The 25,399-nt window shown below is 35.2% G+C and overlaps 1 protein-coding gene across 1 annotated transcript in view; it reads right to left on the bottom strand.

The window, feature by feature from the left end:
• LOC110452518 overlaps positions 1 to 25,399 on the bottom strand; it is a 46,310-nt gene that overhangs the window by 18,990 nt on the left and 1,921 nt on the right. The window contains exons 3-21 of the mRNA XM_021501097.1: positions 19,411 to 19,571; positions 18,506 to 18,754; positions 16,573 to 16,725; positions 15,931 to 16,129; positions 14,943 to 15,198; positions 12,073 to 12,238; positions 11,538 to 11,714; positions 10,708 to 10,857; positions 9,138 to 9,281; positions 8,530 to 8,967; positions 7,392 to 7,726; positions 7,042 to 7,224; positions 5,883 to 6,138; positions 4,921 to 5,068; positions 4,279 to 4,536; positions 3,623 to 3,880; positions 2,687 to 2,947; positions 1,953 to 2,199; positions 826 to 1,051 (exon numbers count right to left, since the gene is read on the bottom strand). Of these exons, the coding sequence (XP_021356772.1) occupies positions 826 to 1,051; positions 1,953 to 2,199; positions 2,687 to 2,947; positions 3,623 to 3,880; positions 4,279 to 4,536; positions 4,921 to 5,068; positions 5,883 to 6,138; positions 7,042 to 7,224; positions 7,392 to 7,726; positions 8,530 to 8,967; positions 9,138 to 9,281; positions 10,708 to 10,857; positions 11,538 to 11,714; positions 12,073 to 12,238; positions 14,943 to 15,198; positions 15,931 to 16,129; positions 16,573 to 16,725; positions 18,506 to 18,754; positions 19,411 to 19,571 (4,265 nt within the window). The remainder of the gene's footprint in view (positions 1 to 825; positions 1,052 to 1,952; positions 2,200 to 2,686; positions 2,948 to 3,622; positions 3,881 to 4,278; positions 4,537 to 4,920; positions 5,069 to 5,882; positions 6,139 to 7,041; positions 7,225 to 7,391; positions 7,727 to 8,529; positions 8,968 to 9,137; positions 9,282 to 10,707; positions 10,858 to 11,537; positions 11,715 to 12,072; positions 12,239 to 14,942; positions 15,199 to 15,930; positions 16,130 to 16,572; positions 16,726 to 18,505; positions 18,755 to 19,410; positions 19,572 to 25,399) is intronic.

Here is a 25,399-nt window from a genome sequence, read left to right as displayed (position 1 = left end):
AATTCTCCCACTCCCATGCAAATAAGTGTCATTGTTTGACAAATTTGTGTAAATTGTGACAGTGAACTTAGTACTATGAATTACAAACTCTGTTGAGGTATTGACTATTCTCCTACTTGATCTTTCATTAAAATGTTTTTGTTGACAAACTTCTATAAAAAGTAACTGTGACCTTGAACTACAAACTCCTCTATGGTGCTCTCATACTTGAGCTTTATATGTGTAGTCTGCTCAGCTCTTTTAGTGAGAAAAGTGTTTTGGCTTGAGTTATCGCGTAAACAAGCAAAAAATAACGGCAAATGATAAGCAACGTTGCTATGTCAAGTGTGATATGCCAAGAAGCGGAAAGTTGAAACTCGAAAGAAAAACATGCATTATATGTTGAACATTATTGCTTCTAGCATAACCATACAAAATTTGAAAGGATTTGATTTGCATTTACCACACAATGCCCTTATTTGGCAATAGAAGAGGAATAACTCTATCGAAACTGCATATAAACTTCTGAAATGCAAACCGAGCTATATTTGTATGCAGTATGTGTACCAAGTTTGAGTTCAATCAACCCAAGGGAACTCAAGTTATCGCACGGAAACCTTGTTTCGGACGACACAACTGACGACGACGTCGCCAACAGAGCAATACCGGTAACTATATGTTGCCTCGTGTTGCAGGCAACACAAAAAGATAAAATCTCTCAAGCAATGAAGTCACAAGAGCAATAATACTGAATTGGGACAGGAAGGGACAGACATGGGTAGCACTATATGCCAACCCCAATCAACTTCCATAAAACTAGAAGGGTATGATAAAAGTCATATTTACCTGCCAAGGATAACGGCAGCTGAAAGAGTAAGCCACTGCTATGTTTGCGTTTCGGATCTTATAGCTAGTTTGTGCGTTGAAGTAGACCCTTCTCTTGTTGTCTTTGTTGAGGTAATTCCTGCCATGGTCAAAAACCAGGACAGCCTCTGCGAGTTTTCCTGGCCGGTACAATCCCTTAACGTTCATCTTGTTGTTGTAAATGCCAAATCGACTGGATTTGAAATTTCTGAGAAAAAAATGAATGAATGTAACTTTTTGAATCAGAATGAGTTGTTTTTTGTAATAAAAGTAAAACATCACATGAATTCAAAGTTCTGTAATAGATACAGACCTTCTGGCAATGTGTTCAGGGAAAGAATTACATATTTGATCAAAAGCACCATGACTTTGCATGGCTTGACATTAAGGGTAGCCTGCTAGTCTGAGAATAGCATAACCTCCAGTTAGAATAGTGATTTTAAAAAACTGCTAGCCTGATTAACTAATCAAAATTTGATATTAGTTTTCATATTGAATGATATTAGGTCAATGGAATTTGGACTAGTAAAATTGGAAGATTTTAAAACTAATTCCCAGCCCTGAACTCTGGTGCAGAAGTGTCAGAAATGAAAAGTGTTTAAATTAATTATGATTTCCTAAAATATGAACTTGATAATGTGTTCAGGGAAAAGTCAGAAGAAAATAGCAGCTCCCCCCCTTTTTTCCCCCTTTAAAACAATTAGTATCCTGTATGAATCAGACACCTGTTTATCCAGACCTTCAACTCAATATCTAGAGAACCTGTTCTTTTTCATGCAAAATCACTTGAACATAGTCCTTATTTGTTGTGGTTTAAACTATTTCATTGTATGGTATACAATTCCTATATCACTGAGGGGTAACACTCGTTTTATTCCCAGCGTGTAAATAACAATGCTGTAAATTTGTTGTCATTTTCATATTCTAATAGAGATTTAGCTTAAAGTCCTTCTGAAAGAGACTTAGCTATATCTATTAAAATTATCCTAATTTTAACGACGACAGCTTGTTCTGGGAATGAAGCCATGGGAATCATATCTCTCAAAATTAAGCCCTATATTTCCTAAAACAAGGGCTGGATAAACCACACTGGTACGTTAAAAACTTACGTAGCTAGCTCGTATGACTGCACCGCCTTCAACGAGCGGACAACTTTTCCATTGAAGTCTAATTGGTCCTTGGCTCCCTGTATCAGCTTCAGGAAGTTATAGGAAAGTTTGATATTCATAAAAACAGCATTTAGGCGTTTGTCTACGTCAAATTTCAGCCTGACGTCACTTTTCTTAGGACCAGTGTATCGTACCGATACTCTGTAAAATGTTCTTATCTGCTTCTTTGTTGTTTTTGTAACCAAACCTAGAATAACAAAAAAATGTAAAAATAAAAATAATGATTTTTTACACAATTAATGCAGTTATATGAAATGAAAATCTCATCTGTCATAGACCGCAGCAGCATCTATAAATCCAACTTATGTAAAGGTTTATATTCATTAACTTTTGTCTGGTCAAACTTTCATCCCTTACCAGTAAACCCTATAAAAATGTAGAAGTATATTTTTTCGCTCATTGTTTATTTTACCCGTTCACATTGAATTGTTATGTATATTATATGTTAAGTAGTATTCGCTGTAATGATATATATATGCAGAAGTTAAACTGCAGCAAACATTTTCTGTTATAAAGTAGTGAGTTTTTCTTGGTTTTATGCTATAGTTATATAATGTTTAACTATTTAACTTAACGATGAGTATTACAAATGGCTAACATAGATTAATGACAATAGGTAAATTGTATGGACGGACATTAAAGACACATATATTCTAATATCAAACAAGCAGTACCTTTTATTTTGATGGGAACCTTCAGAATTTTATCCACAACAATGTCAAATTTAGCTGAAGCATCAACTTTGTGGACCAGTCGGGACTTGATCTGTGCCAGGAACTTGGTTGGAGTTTTCAGCGTTAATTGTCCAAGGTATTGAGTTGATTTAGCTTTCATTTGTTTAACCATCAGCCTTGCCTCTCCCTCATAGTTCTTGTTCCTCTCATAACTGAATTTCACTTTAACACCCTTTTCAGAAGTTGAGAATTTAACAATGGCTGAAAAAGATAGAAAGATGCAAATGATTCATCACAAACACAACCATACAGGTTTTCTAGTGGGTTACTCTTCAGAGCCAAAATTGTTTGCAGTATTATTTGCAAATTTTTTAGTACCTTCATTTTTCATATTATATGCAAAATTTATCATCAAAATTGTAAAAATGAATCACTGAAAATATGACCTGATACACAGCATTTTGTTTTTATTATTAGTCACTCCCTTTCTAAACAAAACCCAAATTATTTCTATGGGGTTCCTATATAATGGAACTTCAATAATCCAGACGACTCATTCTCAGCAAAAGTAGCTGGATTACTGGTACAAAGCCAAGCTAACCCCTACAACACTAAGTGTGACAACCAAATTAGTGATGACTGGATTACTGGGGCTAGGCCATAATAGAAACGGAGTTTTCGAAATCATTTCAACTGTATCAAATTAATCAAATATTGCATATATACAGTATTCTTTAAATCAATATTTGATAAATCATAAAAATGGTTCAACTTTATTTTAAATAGATGCAAAGTTAAAAATATTTCTGATAATTGGGGTAAAAAATGGGAGATCTGAACCTTGACAGGGTTGTTAAAATTGGCAGTCACCTAAATGTAAAATAGGTGGTATAGATTAACATGGAGTATGCCTTTCAAGTGTGACTTTGAACCTACAGTTAAACATGACTGGATCCTCTGTGAAGCCGTTTACAGTAATGTCTGCCTTCATCAGTTTGTTCTTGCGGTATTCCATAGTTCCTGTGCTGTTGTACTCGTTGTGACCGGGAATTGTGGCCAATATGACTGGACTAAGCTTTACCGAGTTTCCAACTGCTGTGAAGGGTACGTCTATGAGTGCGGCAAATGTCTTGGTGTCTCCAAATAGGACATTCCATTCCACCTTCTTACGCCTCCCTGTGCTGACGAGGACACCTACAATGACAATACAGTATCATCAGCTGATCTCACTCACCGGAAAACACAAAGCACTGCAGTGTCAATGTTGAATCCAAGCTTAAAATATCAAGAAATTAAAATGTGTCCCAACTGTATGATTGGAATGCTTCAAGGCTATGCAGTTTTGCATAAATTGAGATAATTATCAGACTGCTACATCAATGTATCTGGCAGTGTTTTGTTTTTGTTTTTTTTTAAACTTTTTTTGTGCTTTACATCCTATTAACAGCTATGGTCATTTTAGGACATGTCAGGTTTTGGTGATTGAGGAAAACTGGAGGCCTGTGGCCAGTACCTGCGACTGCCCCTGTAGGTCTCGAACCCGTGACCCAGTAAAGTAGAATTCTTATTAAGATATATGTACACTGATTTACCATTCATATGGATGGGTTCTGCGTGAACCCCTGTTAACACCACATTTCCTGTTAAGGATGCCTGCTTCACGTATACTGCTGATCCTGTCAAGCTGAAGCCATCTCTGCCTGGAATTGTGATGACAATGCGTGGTGTGTAATTAATTACTTTCTTCTTCTCCTGTCGCTGAAGTTCAAAGACAGCACCATATGTCCTGGTGGTATCCACAACCAAGTCGCCTTCAATTTTCTTCAAAGGTTCCGTGTACACAAGGTTACCTTCAAATGATAAAGATTCACTAAAATGAGGAACACATATTTATATTTTGTACGAGTTAAGATTCAAAGGATAAAATTAACAATAGCATGTAGATGTATTTTGTATTATAACTCCCTGTTCTTCATCCTACAGCTCATGTTAAAATGACTATTTAGTCAATTAAAGCCCTTCAAATTGGTCAGGTAGTGAAAAGTTATCCCTCCTAATAAGTTTACTTAGTTGAAAATAAGATGACCTGAAGCTGATATACATTCTGGTCAGTTTTTTTATTTTTTATTTAACTAAAATGTCAGTATTATCTTATGAAATTAACTCAGCCAAGGATGTTTCCCAAACTTAATTTTTTCAGGAAGATTTTTTATATAAATTCAGTGCCTTTTTACCTGTAAATGTAGCCTTCTTCCATGGCGACACTAGGTTCATTTCCATTGTCCTATCAACATGTCTGATGTCAATGTTAAAGCCAACAGCTCGGTCCCTGACAGACCCCGGTGTATCATACGAGACCATAAGCATTGTTTGCTCATCAGTCTAAAAGTGCAAATTTATTTTTACATTACTTTTTAATTTCAACTACAAACAATGAACTGTTATGACAATCTATAAAAACTTTTAGGATACTGTAACAATTTTTTCAGACCCCTAGAGATTAAAAATAAATTTACAATCAAGATATTTCATATATGAATTGCTATTCATGTTGCCTAGTACATTAAATGCTTTTGAACACTGGTTACTTCACAAACATTTCTCTCCAATGTTTTCATTTTCATAATTTTAATACAGTAAACAGCTTTGATCTTACACTTAAACATTTTCAGATTTATGTGGGAAAATACAAAGTGTCATATTTGATCAGATCCGTATTGATTAGGCAAAAAAAAAAAAAAGTGTGTTTCAGGTAACATGCCTGAAAAAAATAGGGTAGGTCGGTAGGCAAAGAATTTTGTTTTAATTTTAGTAATTTATTATCATGGATCAATAGTATGCTTTATATCAAATTTTACAATGCATTTCCACACATTACAATGGCTATTAATTTGTCAAGAATAGTGTCAAGACTCCTAGAACAGGAAGCTAGAAAGAAAGTACGTTTTAATGAGTGGCTATTAGCTTTGCCCGTCTAAAAAATTAATCTCAGATACAAGTAGGTGATAAAATTTCTAGGGTCGGCAGGAAAATCTAGGGTAGGTCGGGATTCCTGAAACACACATATTTTCTTTTTTGCCCTTATATCAAAAGTCCTGGTGAACAAAATTGCCTTTAAATATCACAAAAATAACACTAAAAGAAGTAAACTGTATACTGAATTATTTTAACAAACAGTACAGTTTTTTGTACTTACAGAAGTTCTCTTCAGCTGAAACTTGTATCCATTGGGAAGGTCCTCATTTGTCGTCTCTACATTGACAGAGACTGGTCCAGTGAATGGAAAGAGTGGGGCATCGTCGGAGATGTTTGGGAATTTTGCCCGGACACAGGTGTTCAGGCCCGACACACGGGCCAGTGTGTTTCCAGTACAAAATGTGGTTTTGACAACATTGCTGTCTAACATGTTTTGCACTTTCTCTTGGTCACCCTGCACCATGAAGAATGACGACCTGAAAGAGTAAAAGCGTTTATAGCAACTTAACATACCTGCTAGTGTGTGAAATTACCTTTAGCCCTTAAGCCACTATGATAAATGTTTTTGGGTTATGATAAACCAGATGACCACCACTATTATCAAAGACTGTTAGATTGAGCAATGTTCAAACAGACTGGTTACAATACAGAAAATGGACAATGGCATTGTGATAAAATACTAATATATCACAATACCAACACATTTATCAGCAACAAATATATGTGTACAGTCATTAATGGCATCAACTATATATATCCATACTTTGCAATGTGTCAATAAAAATCAATCCTCCACAAAGTCTAGTGTAATATCAACTTAACTCCTATCCCTAGTTAAGTGTGTTCAGTTTGAGCTATGATTATTAAAATAAAGTACACTCTTCAGGTCTCTAATGTTATTTCTGTAAAATAGAAAATATTGTACAAAACCGCTTTCGTTTATCACGATCTAACCAGTTCGACCGATTGGACCAAAGTTGTTCGTTTATCGAATAAGGTCTGACCTAGTAATCTGATGCTGCTTTCAGGTGAGCTTTGATAAAGCTTTGCAAGGCCTGAATCAACATTTGCGGATCCGCCAGGGTTTAAACTCAAAAATGTTACTTTTAAAATCAGACAAACTGGTTGTTCCGCATAAACGAACAGGCCCCTGGTGTTGTGTATATTGATAATGATGAAGATGACTGAAGAATTTTCCACTGAACAACCAGACAATGATGTTACCTGATAGACAGGTTTTGTTCATATATGGAGGTTTTCATTGCTATCATCCCAACATCATTTGTAAACACAGGATTTATTTACAGAAATGTTTTTCTGTATATCTTTTCTGTAACCTAGCACAACATGAAGCACAGCATCTAACTAAATCTACTCACTCCATGTTGATAACCTCAGACTTCTTGCGAGGGAAATCCAGCTCCAAAGTGAAGTCTTTGTTGTTGGCGAGCTCCAGTTTTCCTCTGATGGAAGTACTTGTGTGTAGGGTGGAAACCATCTTCATTCCACCCTTGGTGATAAAGGCATCTACACTCATCATTGCAGAGATGGCAACAGCTCCACTGAAAAACCCACAACACAGATTTTAGGTAATTGTGTTTTTTTGTGTGATTTTCCACATATTTAATCATTCGTTAACTTTTTAGTAGTAGGACCACAAAAAAGCTGAATCTATAACAATATAAAAAGCTCCGTGAGATAATCTAAATGTATCATCATATCAACCGACCTTGGCTCCAAGTTTCCATTGATCAACATGAGGGACTTTGGCCTGCGCAGGTCAATCTGTCCTGTGCCTTTCAGACCGGTGGTCAGCGTGCCGTTGACCGTTAGGTTGAGGGGGAAACCAATCATTGTAGGTACGATGATAGAACTGTCTAGGAACATGTTACTGTATGTGTAGGACACGGACCCGTCACGAATCAGCTTGGCAAAAAAGGCGTCAAAATTAAAGTTGTTCAAGCTGCTATCAGAATCCTGCATCTTGTTTAGGTTCAGATATTTCACTTCATTTCCAAACACACGCATGTACATGGAACCCTGGAGTTCTTCATCAGAGTCCAACTGTGGCAAAAGAAAATCTCATCCTAGTGTTTTGAATAAATTCAATTGGATGTTCATCTTAGTGTTTTGAATAAATTCAATTGGATGTTCTCATCATTTTATTTCATATCCTTTGAAATAATTTTTGGATTTATCTATTTAAACTCTTTTACACCTTAACTTTAAATAAATTATCTTAGTTACTTCTGCTCTATTGATCAGTACTGGGTGAATAATTTAAATGAAGAATAAATCAAATCATTTCTAATATTTTGTCTTTGAAATCCATTAAAATTATATGTATACTAATTGACACATAATTGTGGCTACATTCGCGTATCCCGGTTGAAACGGTACGTGTGGCACAGAAATTTTCCACAATAAACGAACGCACTTGGACTGTCCTATAAGCAGAGCTAAAAATGCACAGTTTCGGAGAATAAAAAACAATGTTTCAAGAATATTATGACCTTCTTTCATCCGTCCACTGAATTACATAACGTATTTTAAAAACTACATGTGACTTGACATTGTTTAAGAAAGAAATAACGCAAACTGGCAATAGTCAGCATTTTAGTTTCGGTCAGGTACATCTGGACCCCTCAATCTACACGTGCCAAATTTTCCTGAGCTCAGCCTCAGTCCAGATCTGTACCTGTCGTTTTCTTAACAGGTTCAACCGGTTCAACTGTTTCAACCGGATACGTGAATGTACCCTGAGTCAGTTATAACTGCCTTTAATTAGATTCAACTGTATGCACCAATTATAACAATAACTGTCCCAGTAAAATTAAAGTACACATGCAATACATTCTCAGACTTACAGTGTTGCCCATTCTGTTAAGCTTGTTCATGTTTAATGCTTTGTTAGTTGGCATTTCAGGGGCAGGAGACGGTGCTTTGTTTTTACGAAGATGACCAGATGGACCAAAGTAGGCTTCCAGAAGATGTTCCAGACCTTCAGCCCTGCCTCCAACCTCTAGCAAGTTGTAGGAGTGGCCAAACAGGTCCACTGTTAAATTTGCCATCAATGATCGTGGAACAAAGGATTTGGGTGACCAGATAAGATTGCTCTCCATTGATCCACCCATGTTGAATCTCTCGGAGAAATAAGACGCTTCGTAGTTACGTGAGAATTTCCTTCTGTCCATGTCAAACTCTTTTTGCAGCACCTCGTCTTCCAAGATGGCCCGAATGTCTTGTTTGGTAGGATCAGATGTTTCCATCAGGTTGGTAAGATGTGTCCAGACAAAGCTGCCAACCTGACACAATAAATTAAAATGTAAAAATTCTCATGAAATCTAAAATACATCAAGTGTCATTTAACATTAAAAACTATATGCTTTGACCTCTCCAGCATATATTTGTACCAAAAACACATCATATCCGAGTGATCCCTCAGTCAACCAGTTAATCGTAAAATCTAACATACCTGGTTTACTTCCTCAGAGGCAAGAACCTCCTTGACCTCAGAGATGACCTCTGAGCTGGCACACTTCATCACCTCAAGGTAGGCTGCAATCCTGATCTCTGAATCTTCACTGCGGTCCTTGTAAAGTGCCATAAGTCCACTCCTCTGTAATAGGTTATAATAAGACAAGTTCAAAATTAACGGTAGACTTATAGACTATCACAATTAAAAACACAACAGGTCTATTCGTATCATTTACTTCATTGGCAAAATTGTCTAGAAAGTTTTTTTCTATGATGTGTGATTCAATGACAAGTATAGGAGAGTTCTGTTTAGTTACTTTTCGTTCTTTATTGTTACCCATATTTCCTTATTTTTATGATATTAAGCACTAAACATTGAAGAGAAACTTTCTTGGTAAAGGCCTGGGCCTGTATTCATGAAACAATTCTTATGCTTAAGCATGGATTTTGTGCTCAAGCCTCATTTCTTGTTCCAGTTATAAATTATTTTAAATTTTTTATTATGTTAAAAGTTTTGGAAAAAATTGAAGAGACTTATAGACGAAAACTGTTTTCAATATTTAGATTAGACTTTTTGATTGTTGATATGATTAAGGTGAGTTACAAGAAAGCTTGCTTGAGCACAGAATCCATGCTTGAGCATGAGAACAGTTTCATGAATACGGGCCCCGGTTTATACAAATTTCAATAAGTCTAAATGAAATCTGTATCACATAGACCTATTTCCAGAGATGAGTAAATCCTGAGACTGAATACACAATGTGATCAAATTTCTTTAAAAATCTAAATGAGAAACAGTAACATAAATATAGAATTCTCACAGAACCCTGATGAGTACATTACTACCCTACATCAAACACTCATATATTGCAAATAGTCTGTATACATAATACCGTATTGCAGGATATTTAAGTGATTTCGCAGGTCGAAAGCTGGGCCGAAAAAAAATATGATTCGCAGAATAATATGAAAAGTGTAAAAATGAGCCAAGATAATAAACTTCATAACTGTAATGTTGTAATGACAAAGCAATTATGTGGTTGTAATCAGAGCAATACAAGGTGTCTGAAAATAGATTATATCACACATCTTATAGTTTTGTTGATTTGTTTAACAAATTACGCTTTAGTTGTTGTTGCTTAATATGCTGTAATAAAGCCTACACATTAGATTATTTGACACTTTATATGCCGAGTGCCAGATCTCTGTGCTAAAACACTGTGACAATTTAGTTCTGTCACGTGTCTTAATAATGAAATTATCATCTGTGTAAAACTTTTCTATTTTTGGATCGAATTTGCAAAACCTAAATAGAGTGAAACTCCATTAATCTTGAAAATTGGTTTCCTACACAATTTTTTTTTTTCAAGTTACTTTGATTACATTGTTTTTAACTTTACAGTTGCAATCAGGATTTTTCTGAATTTTCATATATATCAACAAGGTTAATAATATGAATGTTTAAGGATTCAAGCTTCAGATTACACAGAAAATATATTGAAAATATAAGCAATGTATCTAAATAGAGAAAATGTTCATACTGTAAGAGCGCATTACTCCTCACTTACATCTGTACTGCATGGGAATCTTCTGAACGCCTCCACAGCTGCCAGCCTCATCTCCATCGTAGCTTGGACGGACTCAGAACATTGGTTGAGATTGGGGATGATTGACCGAGACAGGCCAACGTTACCCACAGCTCTGAGGGACAGCAATACCTAGAATAATTAGAATATTTTGATATATTCTTAGCCTGGTGAAGACCTTACACAGTAATAATACACCACATATACTTTACTGTGTTATATACTTAACACTAAAATCTTTTTTAATGTAGAAAATGTTGTTGATGATTGATTTAACAAGATCATCAATATGTATTCATAAGATGAAAAAAGGCAGCCTATGTGAAGTTTTGGATATCACAGGAAATATTCAGATTTTGATTTAGAAGCCATAGTGCCACAATCATTCATCTGTGTCTACTGCTACACTTGTAATCCATCGGAGACATCCCAGTACAAAGTCATCATACATCTAAAGTTTCATAAAAGGAGTTCAAAGGGTGATGGCAAAATTGAATAATTAAGAGCGAAATTGATGCGCAACAGGAAATTTCCATGCGTAGTTGCTCAAAATTCATGTATTACAGTACTGTTTGTCAGTTAGAATAAAAACAGTGAGTGGTGAATACAGTTTGAAGTTTAAATTGTAGCTTGATGGCAAAATTGAATAATTAAGAGGAAAATTGATGCATAGCAGGAAATTTTAATGCAAAAAAGACATAAACAAGTACCAGCACACAAAAACAGTCTATGGAGAATACAGTTTAAAGTCTAAACATAATTTGTAGACAATTCATAATGGTATTGCGAACAAATTTCTATGAATTCTGTACCTGCATGTAAGTATTGTCAGTGTATTGACAGTTACGACCTATTTTGTTTTCCAACCAGATCATGATGTCATCCACCTCCATGTCGTCACCACACTGTGGGTTGTCTCTGCAGTAGCTGTGGACCAGGGCAGACACGGGCAGGATCACCTTGTCACCATTAGGCATGTCCAGTAGTCTCTGTACACACATTCATCAAGTAGTTAGTGTATTGCTTTTATTTCTAGCAATAGTGTCATTTAGTTCTACTCTACATGAAAATCTAAAACTTTAGTTTCGAAATTTCTGACTGCAATGTCATTCTTTGAGTTCAAGTCATAATGAAAGAAAGATTATCTTGGTTAATATAGGTTTTACAAACAAAATTATGTGATAGTTACATACAAAATTAACTTAAACTATTTACTGAAGAGGCCACAGAAACAACCTTCACTCTTGTCATAGGCTTCAAAAAAAATAATATATACATGACCTACATCACCAACCCTCTTGCACTTTAGTTTACTAAACTGACCGATTGCATCAAAAATGTTCTTACCATGACTTCTGCAAGCATTTCCTTAGTTGGATGTTGGACAAACGAAAGAGATGCTAGCCACATTTCTACAAAACTTGCTGAGATGTCGTTGTTCATAATTCTCTCCGTGATCTGACTGACTGCAGCTCCCGTGCCTACCATTGGGATGGCATCCAGGTAAAACTTCCTGTAACAACAATGGCAATAACCTTTCTTACACAACAATGGCAATAACCTTTCTTACACAACAATGGCAATAACCTTTCTTACACAACAACTAGAACACTGGTTGTTTGCCTTACAGTTTATAAATGTATATCCCCATAATTGCCAAGCAGGTGCTACAATGATCAACTTGGAATTCAAAATATGGATAAAAAGACATTACAAACAATATTGCACAAGTACCATGTACCACCAACTGTGAACTACATGTAAATCAGACCAGAAGACCTGAATGTATAGCCCATAAGGGCCAATCAGATGCAATGGCAGCCATATTGGATTATGGGGACTGCATACAATTTTCTTCATAAGGAATGTAGATCCATCTACCATGAAGTATTAACAAAACTGTACCAACAGAACAAAAGTTATTGTTGTATATGTCTTGACCAATCAGAAGCATCTACATGTGGCCATGGCATCATTAATATAGGATATTCCTCTACTTGCCATCAAAATAAAGACTAACAAGTCAGAAACAGTAATCTTACATTTCAAGATCCTAGGAATATGGCGCTATTTATATGGATATCTACCAAATACAGTAAACACTGGTAGGTAAAGGGCATTACAATGTATTTTTCATAATGTATTCTATTTAAGTAACAGTGACCTTGAACTTTGGAACATGTTTAAACCTCTGTCCTACATCTACAGTGTATCTTCGTGTAAAACTTGAGAAACTTCACACTTTTGGATTCTGAGATAATCTCCAGAACAAAATTGTGAACGGACAGTCACCATGATTACTCAAGGACAACCAAATTTCCGATACGTGGCCCAAATAAACCTAAAGCAACAATGGCAAAAAACTACGATGGAAAGGTAGGGTCATTGCCTATGGAGATTTTGCGTTAGCGTTGCCCCCCATTTGGAATTTCAAAACAAGTTAAATCCAAAAAGGTATGGGTATAAGAAGCTTAAATCAGGAACGGTTAGTTTCAAAATTAATTGAATGATAAATGGGACCTCATTGACTTACACCTGTGTGGGTGTTAAAGGTGTGGTACAATTCCACCTAGAGCATTTAAATGACACAATTACTATAAAATTATATCATCATCCTGTGCAACATATTCCAACTGTTATTTTGATACTGAATGTTAAAATATTTCAAGATTTTTTTCTTCTTTTTATTGAAGATTTAAGCTGGAAAAAATGTGAAATTTCATAACTAATGTGAAAACTTCCATTTTTGACACGTTAATTCACATAGTTCTAAAACGAGTCTATTTTTTAAATTTGCTTAAAAGTTGGCTACTAATAATATCTTATAATAATAGAAGTCAAAGACTAACTAATACCCCCCCCCCCCCCCCCCCNAACCAGTTTTGCTGAAATCGTCCTAGTAGTAAAGGAAGAGATGTCAAGACAAAGATTTTTACCAAAAGGCCATAACTCCTTAAAAAGGGTCGAAATGGAAAAATACTACCCTGTTGCACAACATTAGGGGTAATTACCATATCTGTAAGCTTTCATTTAAATCGGCCCAGTAGTTTATGAGGCAGACAAAGGGCCAGAACTCCTTTCAAAGGGTTGGAATGAAAACATACTACTTGGATGCACAATGTCAGGATGCAGTTACCATATCTGTAAACTAACGTTGTCAGGACATGTTTTTTTCAACAAAGGGCCATTACTCCTTAAAAAAGGGTCAGATTGAAACACCTCTTATGTCAGAAAGTCTGATCAGGGTTTAGGTCATCTGAACCAGAATATTTGTCTGACGGGATAGAATGGCCTGCCAGATCAAGAACAGAGTAAATGATTGCAAGAAAATAACATCGGCTACAAATGGCCAAGACCTGTTGTCCATTACTTTAGAAGGAGTGTTCGGACAAACTTTATTTATGGACAGACAGATGGACGGATAATCCGATTCCAGCAGTATACCCCCCCCCCCCCCCCCCCCTACTTCGTTGCGGGGGTATAATATCGTGTATAACAGTTTTACTATTAAGATTATTATTGCTTTTATATAATTGCATATCTTTGTCTATAACACAATCTCAACCTTTAGTAGTTATCCAGAGGAAAGATTACTTTGGCAGAATACATGAGTTATTACTGCTGGACATAACTTTAAAACATGTTTAATATAATAAAGTGTTTTCGTATGATACAAAAACAGCAAATGTATCGGTATTTACCATAATAAACATTGATACTCAAATCTCCATGATTATGTGAAACTGGAGATTGATCTTGTTTGGCTTGCTAAAAGAGTACTTTACCGGTTTTAATATTACATCCAAATGATTCTGTAGACAGAATATATATATTTTATACACTATACACTTATCATAATTCATTTTCAAAATAACATTTGCCTGTGACATTTATCGGTCATTTTGTTAGGATACCCCCGTCACTCAACCTGGCGTTATGCAAGGAGGTCCACTATTAAAAGGTTATCAGTAGTAATTATGAATAATTATTTATGCAGTTATTGATCATTTTTATGTATCTACATATGGCAAAAGAATAAAAGAAGTCAAAGTGGGGGCCAAATGTTGACCCCACCTTAACATTCTAAAACACAAATAAGTGACCAAATAAATATGTAAAACATTTCATTGACAAAAATGTCTAATATAAAGTGTCATTGTTGGAAGTAACAGCAAAACATTTAAATATTTTTTCATCTTTTCAAAAAGTAAACTCACTTGACACGCTCGGCGTTGTCAGGACAGAAGGTTGGGTCACTGACTTGTCGGAACACCGAGTTAAGAGAGGAGGAGTCAAGCTTTTTGAGCTCGTACACTAGCTCAGAGAATGCCCTGGGCGTGTCTGGACGGATGTCTGTCTGCGTGGAGGTACACAGCTCGCTGAGTTTAGACAAGGCTGACTGGTAATTCACTGTGGTTCCTCGCTCACCACCTTCGTGCTCAAATAAAATGGTCTCCTTCCTACTGATGTCAGCTGTACAATATATGAAATTTTATTACAGCAAATTTGGGATGTACGATAAACATGCACAATTATTATAAAACAGCATTTAATTCATCAATTTCATAACTTTTAAATGTCATTTTTTGTATCAAATTTCAACAATGTTAGTTTACTTCTTAACCACAATATTGAAATATATTAACAATTTATAATTTCAACTGTTTTAACATTTGAATAACAGCAGATCAAATGTGGAGTTTTCCTTGTAAGATTTTCATTATTGTTATTTGTAGCCATGTTCAGTTTCTAAGATAAGAAACGTGCACTGTTGATATTAAGTGAAGTTCAAGTACAACTAATTTTTGTTCAACTTGGTTAAGAACTTGGAATTATCCATGTTGAAAACCCTATTAATAATAGCTGACCGTGTGTCAGGAGCCCAGGGCCCATATACATGAAACAGTTCTCATACTGAAGCACAGATTCTGTGCTCAAACCAGTTTTCTTATAACTCACTTAAATCATGTCAAACGATCAAAAAGTCAAGTGTAAACATTGAAAACAGTATTCGACTTCAAGTCTCTTCGACTTTTGTCCAAATCATGACTCTTATTTATAAACTTACAACTGAAACAAGAAATTAGGCTTGAGCACAAAGTCAATGCTGGAGCATGAGAAGCGTTTCATGAATATGAGCCCGGAGATAAAATAACTGAGACCAAATAATTGACACATATGATACTCCTTGGGCTGTTTCCTCACCTTGTGTTACTGTGCCACTACTACTCGACACAAATGTTAGTTTCTGTACTACTTCTGTTGTAGCCCCATTGTCTTCTTTGGAAAATGGGCGGAACAAATGTATCTCATGACAGATGCTACGCTTTAAAATTTTCTCTTGAACATTAAAATCCTGACTACATTCGTGTGTGCTTTTCAACAATGGTAAACTCTGTATGCTCTGAAAATAAAATGAAGACATAAAATTTATGAATCTTCATGTATATCAGTGTGTAAACCTGTTTTTAAACAATTTTTTAAAATGTTTCACTTTTCAATACACATCCTGACAAGCATTTGCTTCAATATATGAATTTAAAAAAACACCTTTAGCAGATTTTTTTCTCCTGCATTTTAGCCTTATGTACCTCTACAACACAGTTTTAACGTGTGTAACAGCTGTACCTATATAAGCAAATTATATAAATAAATAATGTAGAAGGTACCGTCACATTTGTGAATTTCTTTAATATGAGAAGATACAGGGGGAAATTTGATAGGTTTTATTTGTTGTTATTGAAAGATCAAAATCAAGAAATTTTGACAGAACTAGATCATCAGAACATCTTAAAGAGGGACTCAAACAGAAAATCGCCATCTTATAAATTTTGTATAAACTCTTACGGATGGAACTCTGTAAAGCATAGAGTGAGCTGAACTGTCTAAGCCATGGCGTTCTGTGCACGCATCTATATCCTTGGTCTTCTTCACTGTCCTCGTCTTCCATCCGTCTTGGATCATTTTATATGTGGTGGGGCATTTTCCCGTAACATCAGTCTAAAAAAGAACATATCATTGTTAAATCATAAATTCAAACTTTTATGAATATCAAAACAAACTTAAAAAAGAATATTTACTTTTTAGTCAAGGGTGTTTAATTTCATTAGCTCAAACCCGGGGCTAGTAGATTTTTGATTGGGCTAATGAAAATGTTCAACATTATTACTATGAAGGTTACATATATAGGTCAGGCTGGTATGTTTTATCAAAATCTGTTTTTGGGCTAGTACCGGGTATGTTAAATATGAAATTGAAGACCTCTGAGTAAATCTAAATCATGTCAAATTCTTCAATACTAAAAAGTCACACCTGATAGGTCACTTGTGTCTATGCAGGTCAACCTGTAAATCACCCTTCTTCTACTTCTAAATGGTACAGACCAACTTCAACAATTTGAAGATAAAATGTCAGACGAGGAGTGAAACATGGAAAGAGATTGTTTTTAAAAGATACGAGATGGTCTAATTTGCGTTTGAAAGGTGACGGTAGAGGGCTGATTTGAATAATTCTTGTGGGGCTCGAAATAATGTCAGGTGGGAGTTTATTCCACTCGGGTATAGTTCGACTAATTGACTAATTGGAATTTCCTATACTATTTGCATTGCTAAGCTCAATAATTAAAAGACTAAAAAAGTACCTTTTTAAAGCTTCAAATATATGCATTACAATGTTCCTCAAAACACACTACAATACTAAAAGGCAAATTATAACAGTTTAAATATTATTATTGATAATGATGGCTGAAAAGTTTATAAGCTGAAATGGCCTTTAACAGTAGGCTTGACCTGTATTTTGACCATCTATGACCATCCTTTCATGGTAAAGAACTAGGCAAATATGAAAAGTGATTACTTCAGACGAGGCCAGTTCTTTACCAATACATGGTAAATCTCTGGACAAAAAATCAAATACTGAAATGAACAAAGGGCAATAACTTTTGCAAAAATCGTCAAATCGAAATTCTTTTGAGGGAGACACAACTTCATATCATGATTATAACGTATACCAAGTATCAAAGAGATCCGTTGAAAATGTAGGAGGAGATTGCCGGACAAAAATCAAATACTGAAATAAACAAAGGGCAATAACTTTTGCAAAAATTGTTGAATCAAAATTCTTTTCAAGGAAACACAACAACATATCATGATTATTTAGCCTACTAAGTTTCAAAAGAAATCCGTCAAAAAAATGTAGGAGGAGATCTCTGAACAAAAAAATCAAATACTAAAATAAACAAAGGGCAATAACTTTTGGAAAATTGTTGAATCAAAATTCTTTTAAGGGAGACACAACTTCATATCATGATTATAATGAATACTAAGTTTCAAACAGATCAGTCGAAAAATGTAGGAGGAGATTGGTAGACAAACAAAAGTTTATGCCGGCCTCTATATAGAAGCATTTGATGAGAAAATGATATGGTAAAAGAAATCCAGTCCAGTTCTGCTAGAATATCTCATCAATGTTTCAGGAGACAGATTGCTTCTTTTTCATTAAAATGCAGAAATTTGTTTACCTACTTTACAAAGGGGCCTGTGCCTTGTGACTTCGGAAAATATCAGGTACAAAAAGCTGGATTTTTGGGAAAAACATGATATTTTGCATTGATTTTGGGAAAATACAGAAGAAACTTCCTAGAGGAAGGGGCCTTTATAAGGTCCCAAAGTTTGCCTTCAAAAAAATCTCTGAAATGTGACCTTATTATCGATCTAATCACAACCAATCTTCTTAAGCAGGAGGATTGACAGAACTGTACACATCCCTCTTACATGCTCACCTCAGAAACCTCATGGTTGCTGTCAAGAGATTCCATTCCATTTTGAAATGCAGACAAGATTCCTCGCTTGATGTTCAGGACCCATGTCGGTTCATCATCACTGGGACACAGCTGATCTATGATACCGTCTTGGAAGGAGAACCGCAACGGGCTATTTTGTAATGCTCTTTTAAATTCCCGTGAATCACTGTGCCTTCGAAGTCGAACTGATCGATCAGGATCAGCTCCATATAAAACTGTATTTGAAAGCTGAATAAATATAAAATAAAAAGCACTATTAAAAATTAAAACAATAAGATTGTACTACTAATCATATATGAAATATCAACATCACAAAACAAAGTTAGATAACTATGGTCATAAAAGGGGAAAAAATTAAAGATTTTAAAGCTTACAAATTTACTTTAAATACTGGTAATTTGACATAAATGTTAAAGATTGTAGTAATGCTTTTCCTTATTTTATTGGGAAAGGAACCTTGATTGAAAAAATGTGTTGATTGCATTAAAATTGGAAAAATACAATATTACACTTAATGAAATTATTTTGTTCAAGTTCAAGTTTTCATTTCTGTTGGTAATACACACATAACCAGCCTGGTAATAAATGTTAGAATTGTGTGTTTTGTAATAACCCAAATCTCTTTTGAAGCAATTGTTAAAAACAGCACTTAACTGGAAGAATTATACTAATATTAGGGGGGAAAGCGTTAACTAGGAGTTGAGTACTTAACTGTACTCTTTGGAACCCTAGAATTAGAAAACGTCCTGTTGTATATAATTGACACAGTTGATACAAAATTTCATTAAAATAACCTCTTGATGGAAGATAAATATGCTACATATTATTGCGAGTTTACATCCCTTATAAAATCATGAAAAGATGAAGTCAAATCTAAATCTTACCTCTAATGTCAATTCACACTTGGAGATTACTCCTATTAAGACATTTGAAGTTATCTTCAAACCGGCATTGTCCTCCGACGCCCCATGTATACCAGTAGACGTCTTACCCTCATAGCGAAACTCATACACTGTCCCTGGCTGGTACAGAAACTTGCTGCTTTCTGGAAGATTCAATTTATTATATTTTAATGTGTATATATACAACATCAACTAAATTGCAATTTGTGAAAGAAAATGAGGCTGTATATATTTTTAATTTGTACGAAAAAGTTTAGATATCAATATACTATTTAACCAAGCATATGGAGAATATATATTACACCGGAACTTCAAGTTTGAAATGTTGATAATTTCCATCATAAAAATATAATGTCAGTTCTCAAAATGTGTGTGAATCCTAAGCGTAAGTCTAGGACTCAAATAATTGTCCCAAAAATCACAGCGGCAACAATTGTTACTTGAATATTTTCTGTACAAAATGTTTACATAAAACATAAACACTCAACTACCTATTAATTGCAACTTTTAAGTTATTTTAGGTGAATTCATTTAACATGGCAATGAATGGGATAAATGATAAGGATTATTTTTCAAAATGTATTCAGTTTTCAGTTCAGGCTAGTGTGATTTTGCAGTGCACAATATTTGTATCCCAATAAATTATGTTATATCAGTTAAATTACTGTCCTGTACTCTAGTATACACCATCACTGGACATTGAGTGATAAAAAGGGGTACCTAATTTACACTGTAGTCCAAGGTGATGTCTTAGATGTTACATTAACTCATTCACCTCTGAAGACACATTTGAAATCTTCCAATTCACAGGTTGGAATAGGTCATTATGAAATTTCAAGGGTGAATGAGTTAAGAGGAAGGGATGGGGTTGTGGACGAGTACAGTTGGTTACCAGCTTAACATGGTATCTATAATCCCTATAATCTCAGTCTATAGAAAAGTATCATACATATCAGGACCTAGATTACTTTATCATTATTATATCACAATCTGATCAGCAAAGTCTTAAATCAAATCAACGATGGTAAATTGTGCCCGAAACAGCATGGTTAACTTCATTGTCCAAACCAATGCAATTTTACAACATGTTCTGAAACTTCATTTTAACAAATTATATATGATATATAATAACCTCTGCTGAGTATTAAATCAGTGATCCTATACTTTTTAGTTGTCTGCTCTACTGATGAGCTGTAAGGAAACTTCTCCCAGCCAAAAGCTAGAAGGCAACCATGATCATCCACTATCAATTTTTTCTCCATATAATGGAATTGTGTACGTCCCCATCTTATACTGAAACTGTGCCTTTATAGTGCCACAGGAGAGGAAAAATGCACAGCCAGACCAGGGTTCGAACCTGGGACTCTCCAATTGCAAAGTCTAGATGGATGCTCTACCAACTGAGCTACCTGGTCGCCGACGATAGACCCAGTCCAGTTTGCTATAATAGCACCACTTATCAAACCTGCCCCCACTTGTTTTAAATAAAGGGAAAACACTTTAGTATGTACAATTAAAGCATACCACATTACTCCTCTCTTTTAAAATGTTTTTGTCTTTGAACACCACTCCAACCCAATAACTCTCCGTCACCACAAGCCATTAAGATAACTGGTACATGGGTGACCTCATAACTGGACAAGGACTTGGTGGCACAATTATCTCAATATCTCATTTCTCCAGCTGCTTGAAGGTTTACTAAGTGGCTAGTATAACTTTTAACACATACATGTCAAACTTTGAAATCCTCAAACAGTGAGATCTCTCTCCGAACACATCTCCACAGAGACAGGTTTTCGTTTGAAAGTCTTTTGTGGTCACTGGTGTTTTGTCAAAAATGTTTTGCCTATCTTAAGTCATGATTTCCTTTGAAAGTGCTAGAAATTCATTTTGATAACCACTAGTCGGTCTGCCTAATAGTTTCCAATTTCACTAGTCCATGTGCAAAATTTGCTTACCCAATATCATTCAACATAATTAATATCAAATTTTGACTTGTCAATCAGGCTAGCAATTTTTTAGAACCACTAGTTCAGCTGGAGACCATCTGGCTACAGGTATTGTGGAGCTTTTGCTTTCAACTTAAGTGTTACAGGGTATCTTTTAATAAACACCACATTGTCGTTAAAAATACGTAATATTCTTTGAATAAAATTGTTCTAAAAGAACATGACTTATTAAGAGTTTTTTTTATTAAAATATTTTCCCAAAATGACCAATAAATGAGAAACATGTTCCCAATTTCAATAAAATATGATGCTAGATTCTGTTCCCAATTCATAATGGAACAGGCTGTTTCATTTCAACAAATTTTATTGGACAAAACTTGTACAAATGGAACAGGCTGTTGTAAACCATAGGTAAAAAAACCACTAGTGTTTATTCACAGGAGTCTCATGACGTTTATCAATATAAGTATAACAATCTGTATATACAAAGAAATACCTCTTGTGTTTTTTATATCATAAGGGGTATTTTTTTTATATAAGCTTATATATATATATATATAATTACACATTTTTACATTGATTACAAAAACCGTCAGACTCCTGTGTCTGTTGATGTCAATAGTGTTTCCACTTTATTTGGGTTTTCAGTCCCATAACAGTATAAACCGATAACGCTATCGATTGTCGAACCGTTTACTATTTCCCATTACAATCCGATTTTCGATTATGATTTTAAACCGATTGCCTATCACCAATAAACACACCAAGTGGCCATAATGATATCAGTGTGACCAGCGCCTTGATGAAGGCGTTGCGAAAACAGTATGAACTTGACCTTGTATCTTGTAACGTGAATATTACCTATGATAAATCACTGAGGTTATACAGATGAACTGTTGGCTAGTTACATAACATTATTTCTCTGATAGATTTGTTTAAAATGCACTGGAGCTTTTCGACATTCCTACTCAGTTCACATCTGCCGCCATTTTCGTTTTTGCTTCTGTATCCAAGGGCAGATAATTCAGAAGGTGGCATGCCACTGAATATATATGCATACCGCTGATGGTAGGTTGTTTAGAAGTTGATTTCTCTTAGCAAAGTAATAACCAATGAGCACTGAATCATTCCAGATTAGAAACATTACTGTACTTCCAACTCCATTAATTTATATGATAAAATCGACCGTTTGGCCGCTTCCCTATTTAAGAAAAAAAAATGACTTGAGGATTTAGACAGAGGCATACAATTCCAGTATATATACGTATCTGATTAAGATAAACATTTTTATTGCCATAGATATAATGCCAAATATGGAAGACACAGAAAACGTATTCAAGATTTGTTTTACGGATGTTCTCCTTGTTCGTAGAGGTAAAGGTTTGCCAATTTTATTAATCAGAATATAATGCTGCTGTGATGGTTTCAATAAAAAAAGCAAAATTAAACTGAATTCATTGTCAACATCCCAGTGTGTTTAAAGTATGAATCAGTTTCCACCTCTGGTGAGTTAAGATTGTAAAGTCGAAAAGAAGCGATACGAATTCTCACAGGAGTGACCACAGTATTGACCACAGTAATATACACTCGGGGTTTTCTGCCAGATTTCCCCCGAATAAATCATACTTAAACGATTTCCACTTGTTCCTCATTTGAGTGCGAATGATACGTAGTTGCCTGTCTCCAAAGTTATAATAAACAGATAACTGAGATTGACATGGGAAATGCCATTTTTAAACATAGTTAATCTTAGCGACGTTCTGACTAATATTTATCCAGTTTAGTCTATTCGGTTTCTGTTTTTTAAATCGTCCAAGTGTAGATTTTCATTTCAAGCAAGAATAGCTTGGGTGTAAATGAGTTTTTACTGCATTTCTTTAATAGTTTTTTTTTATATATATAAGAGAAAGACTTTTCGTCGCTTCATCCTGTTTGAATGTTGTTCTAATCCAGTTTTAGTGAATTATTGGAGCATACATTCAAATTTGATTTCAATACCCATTCCAATTACCTTTAAAGTTAAACGGAACTTTTACGTGTGTATGGCATTCAGTTAAGTTTAGAAATTCATTCAAGGTTCCTTTCTATATAAGCAAAAATAAAACAAACAAGCTTAATTGAGGAAGGTTAAAACATTTCTTTACAACAATTATGAAACAAAAAGTTATTTAAACTTATATTAAGCACTCTTGTTGGCCGGGAAATTAGCGCGAAGGGGGTCTTGCATCGTCGGATAGAAAACCGGGAGAAACCGGGAGAAAACCGGGAGCCGGGAAACCAATGTGATCGGGCAGATGACCCATACCTCCGCTCGGGGAACCGAACCGCGGTCGCCTTGGTGAAAGGCGTTATCCACTGCGCCACCCGACCACCCAAAAGGTATTGAGAGTAACTACATTACATGATAATGGCCATTACATGTAACTTGATTAATGTAGTATTGTTTTAGTCCCGTGAGTAATCAAATAAACGAAATAGAATCGAAACATCTCCAGCTTACAGCGATGTAGATTATACAGTTCGATTCGTACATTATGAAACTCATATTAATATGGAAACTTGCTGCTCATAGTTTTATCATAAAGAATTTTATGATAATAGTGCTATTTATGAACATTAATTTAACATTTCATCTCATTCATTATTTTGGATTTCCTCTTACAAACTTCCGCCATTTAATTTCGTTCAGTAACAATTTCATACCTAAAAGCTATTTAATTACATTTGTACCATTTAAGAAAACCTCTATGTGTAAATGTAGCTTCTTTGATTCATTGTCGTCAGATTAACTCATGTAATATTGGTGTCCATCTTATACATTATACCTTTCAAGTCAATTATGTTACGTAATGAGATTAACTGGTCTTACCAAGTATGACACTTAAGTCTCGGACAAAGGACAGGCTAATTGCCTTACCTGTTCGGGTACTCACCAGTCAGAATAGAGAGATAAGTGACAGCTGTCGATCAAATTAACTTTATTGTGTTAATTGTCAATGTATCACGGTTCTACATGTTTGGTAATCAGTTAGGAGCTAGGCATCGGACTGTACGGGTGTGTTTTTGGATACTCCAGAAATCATCCACCGACCTAGAGAAAGTTATTTTAATAGATTTATATTTGGACCATACAACATCTCCAGAACTTTTACTTTTCAAATTGTATAACAATACCCCACAAAAGTGTTGTTATAGTTTGATGGGAAACTCCGTCAACAGTCCTCCAGCGTACGGAAACAGTCCGCAGAAGCAGAACACGGGGATAGTTGCCTCATCCAACAAAGATCATTTTATTTTTGTTGTGAGAGTTATTAGAAAATCATTTCGGGGAGCATGGAAAGACATAACAACTATTATGCAGAGTCACATTGTCCATTTTGAAGTATTACATCCGTCTTCCCAAGACTGCAATGTCTAGTTTAGCTGGCTCGGTGACACAGGTGCAGCGAGTACAGGAATTTGATGTAGCTATCAATTAGATCAAGGATGGATAGCAGGGAGCTGACCTGATAATCTTATCCGTGTATTTCTATTATTTACTTATATAGATAGGTAATCTTTGACACAAATGGGCCGATGAAGAGGCGCCAAACGTTTTCTCAAATATTGAATTTCCTAACAAAATAGATGATGACAATGACAAAAGCAGCACATTTAATTTTAAGGAAGTTGGTTCTAACAATGAAACATGTTTATTTTACGTACTCCGTTCAGCTATCGATATGCAGCATTTCATTGTTCATGGACACAGCATGTCACATATACGAATCCATCCCGTGGATGTCCTTGGGTTGACCTTGAAACACAGTCACTGTACATGAACCGTGTACTTTGTTAATGTGAGTTCATTGCCAGTGAGTTCGTTGCCAACATAATTCCAACGAGAAGTACAATATTCGTTTGTGACATTCACAACATCATGGATTGCGCCATTGATAACCAATTTTTACCTTTATAACTTTAAAATAATGCTCATGTTTGTCTATTTCCTGCTTCAGTGTTGCATCCCCCACCCCCACCCC

The sequence above is a fragment of the Mizuhopecten yessoensis genome, unplaced genomic scaffold (assembly GCF_002113885.1).
Source record: "Mizuhopecten yessoensis strain PY_sf001 unplaced genomic scaffold, ASM211388v2 scaffold6719, whole genome shotgun sequence".
Classification (NCBI taxonomy): domain Eukaryota; kingdom Metazoa; phylum Mollusca; class Bivalvia; order Pectinida; family Pectinidae; genus Mizuhopecten; species Mizuhopecten yessoensis.
Note: the sequence above shows the minus strand (reverse complement) of the source record. Positions and strands in the feature narration are given on the sequence as shown.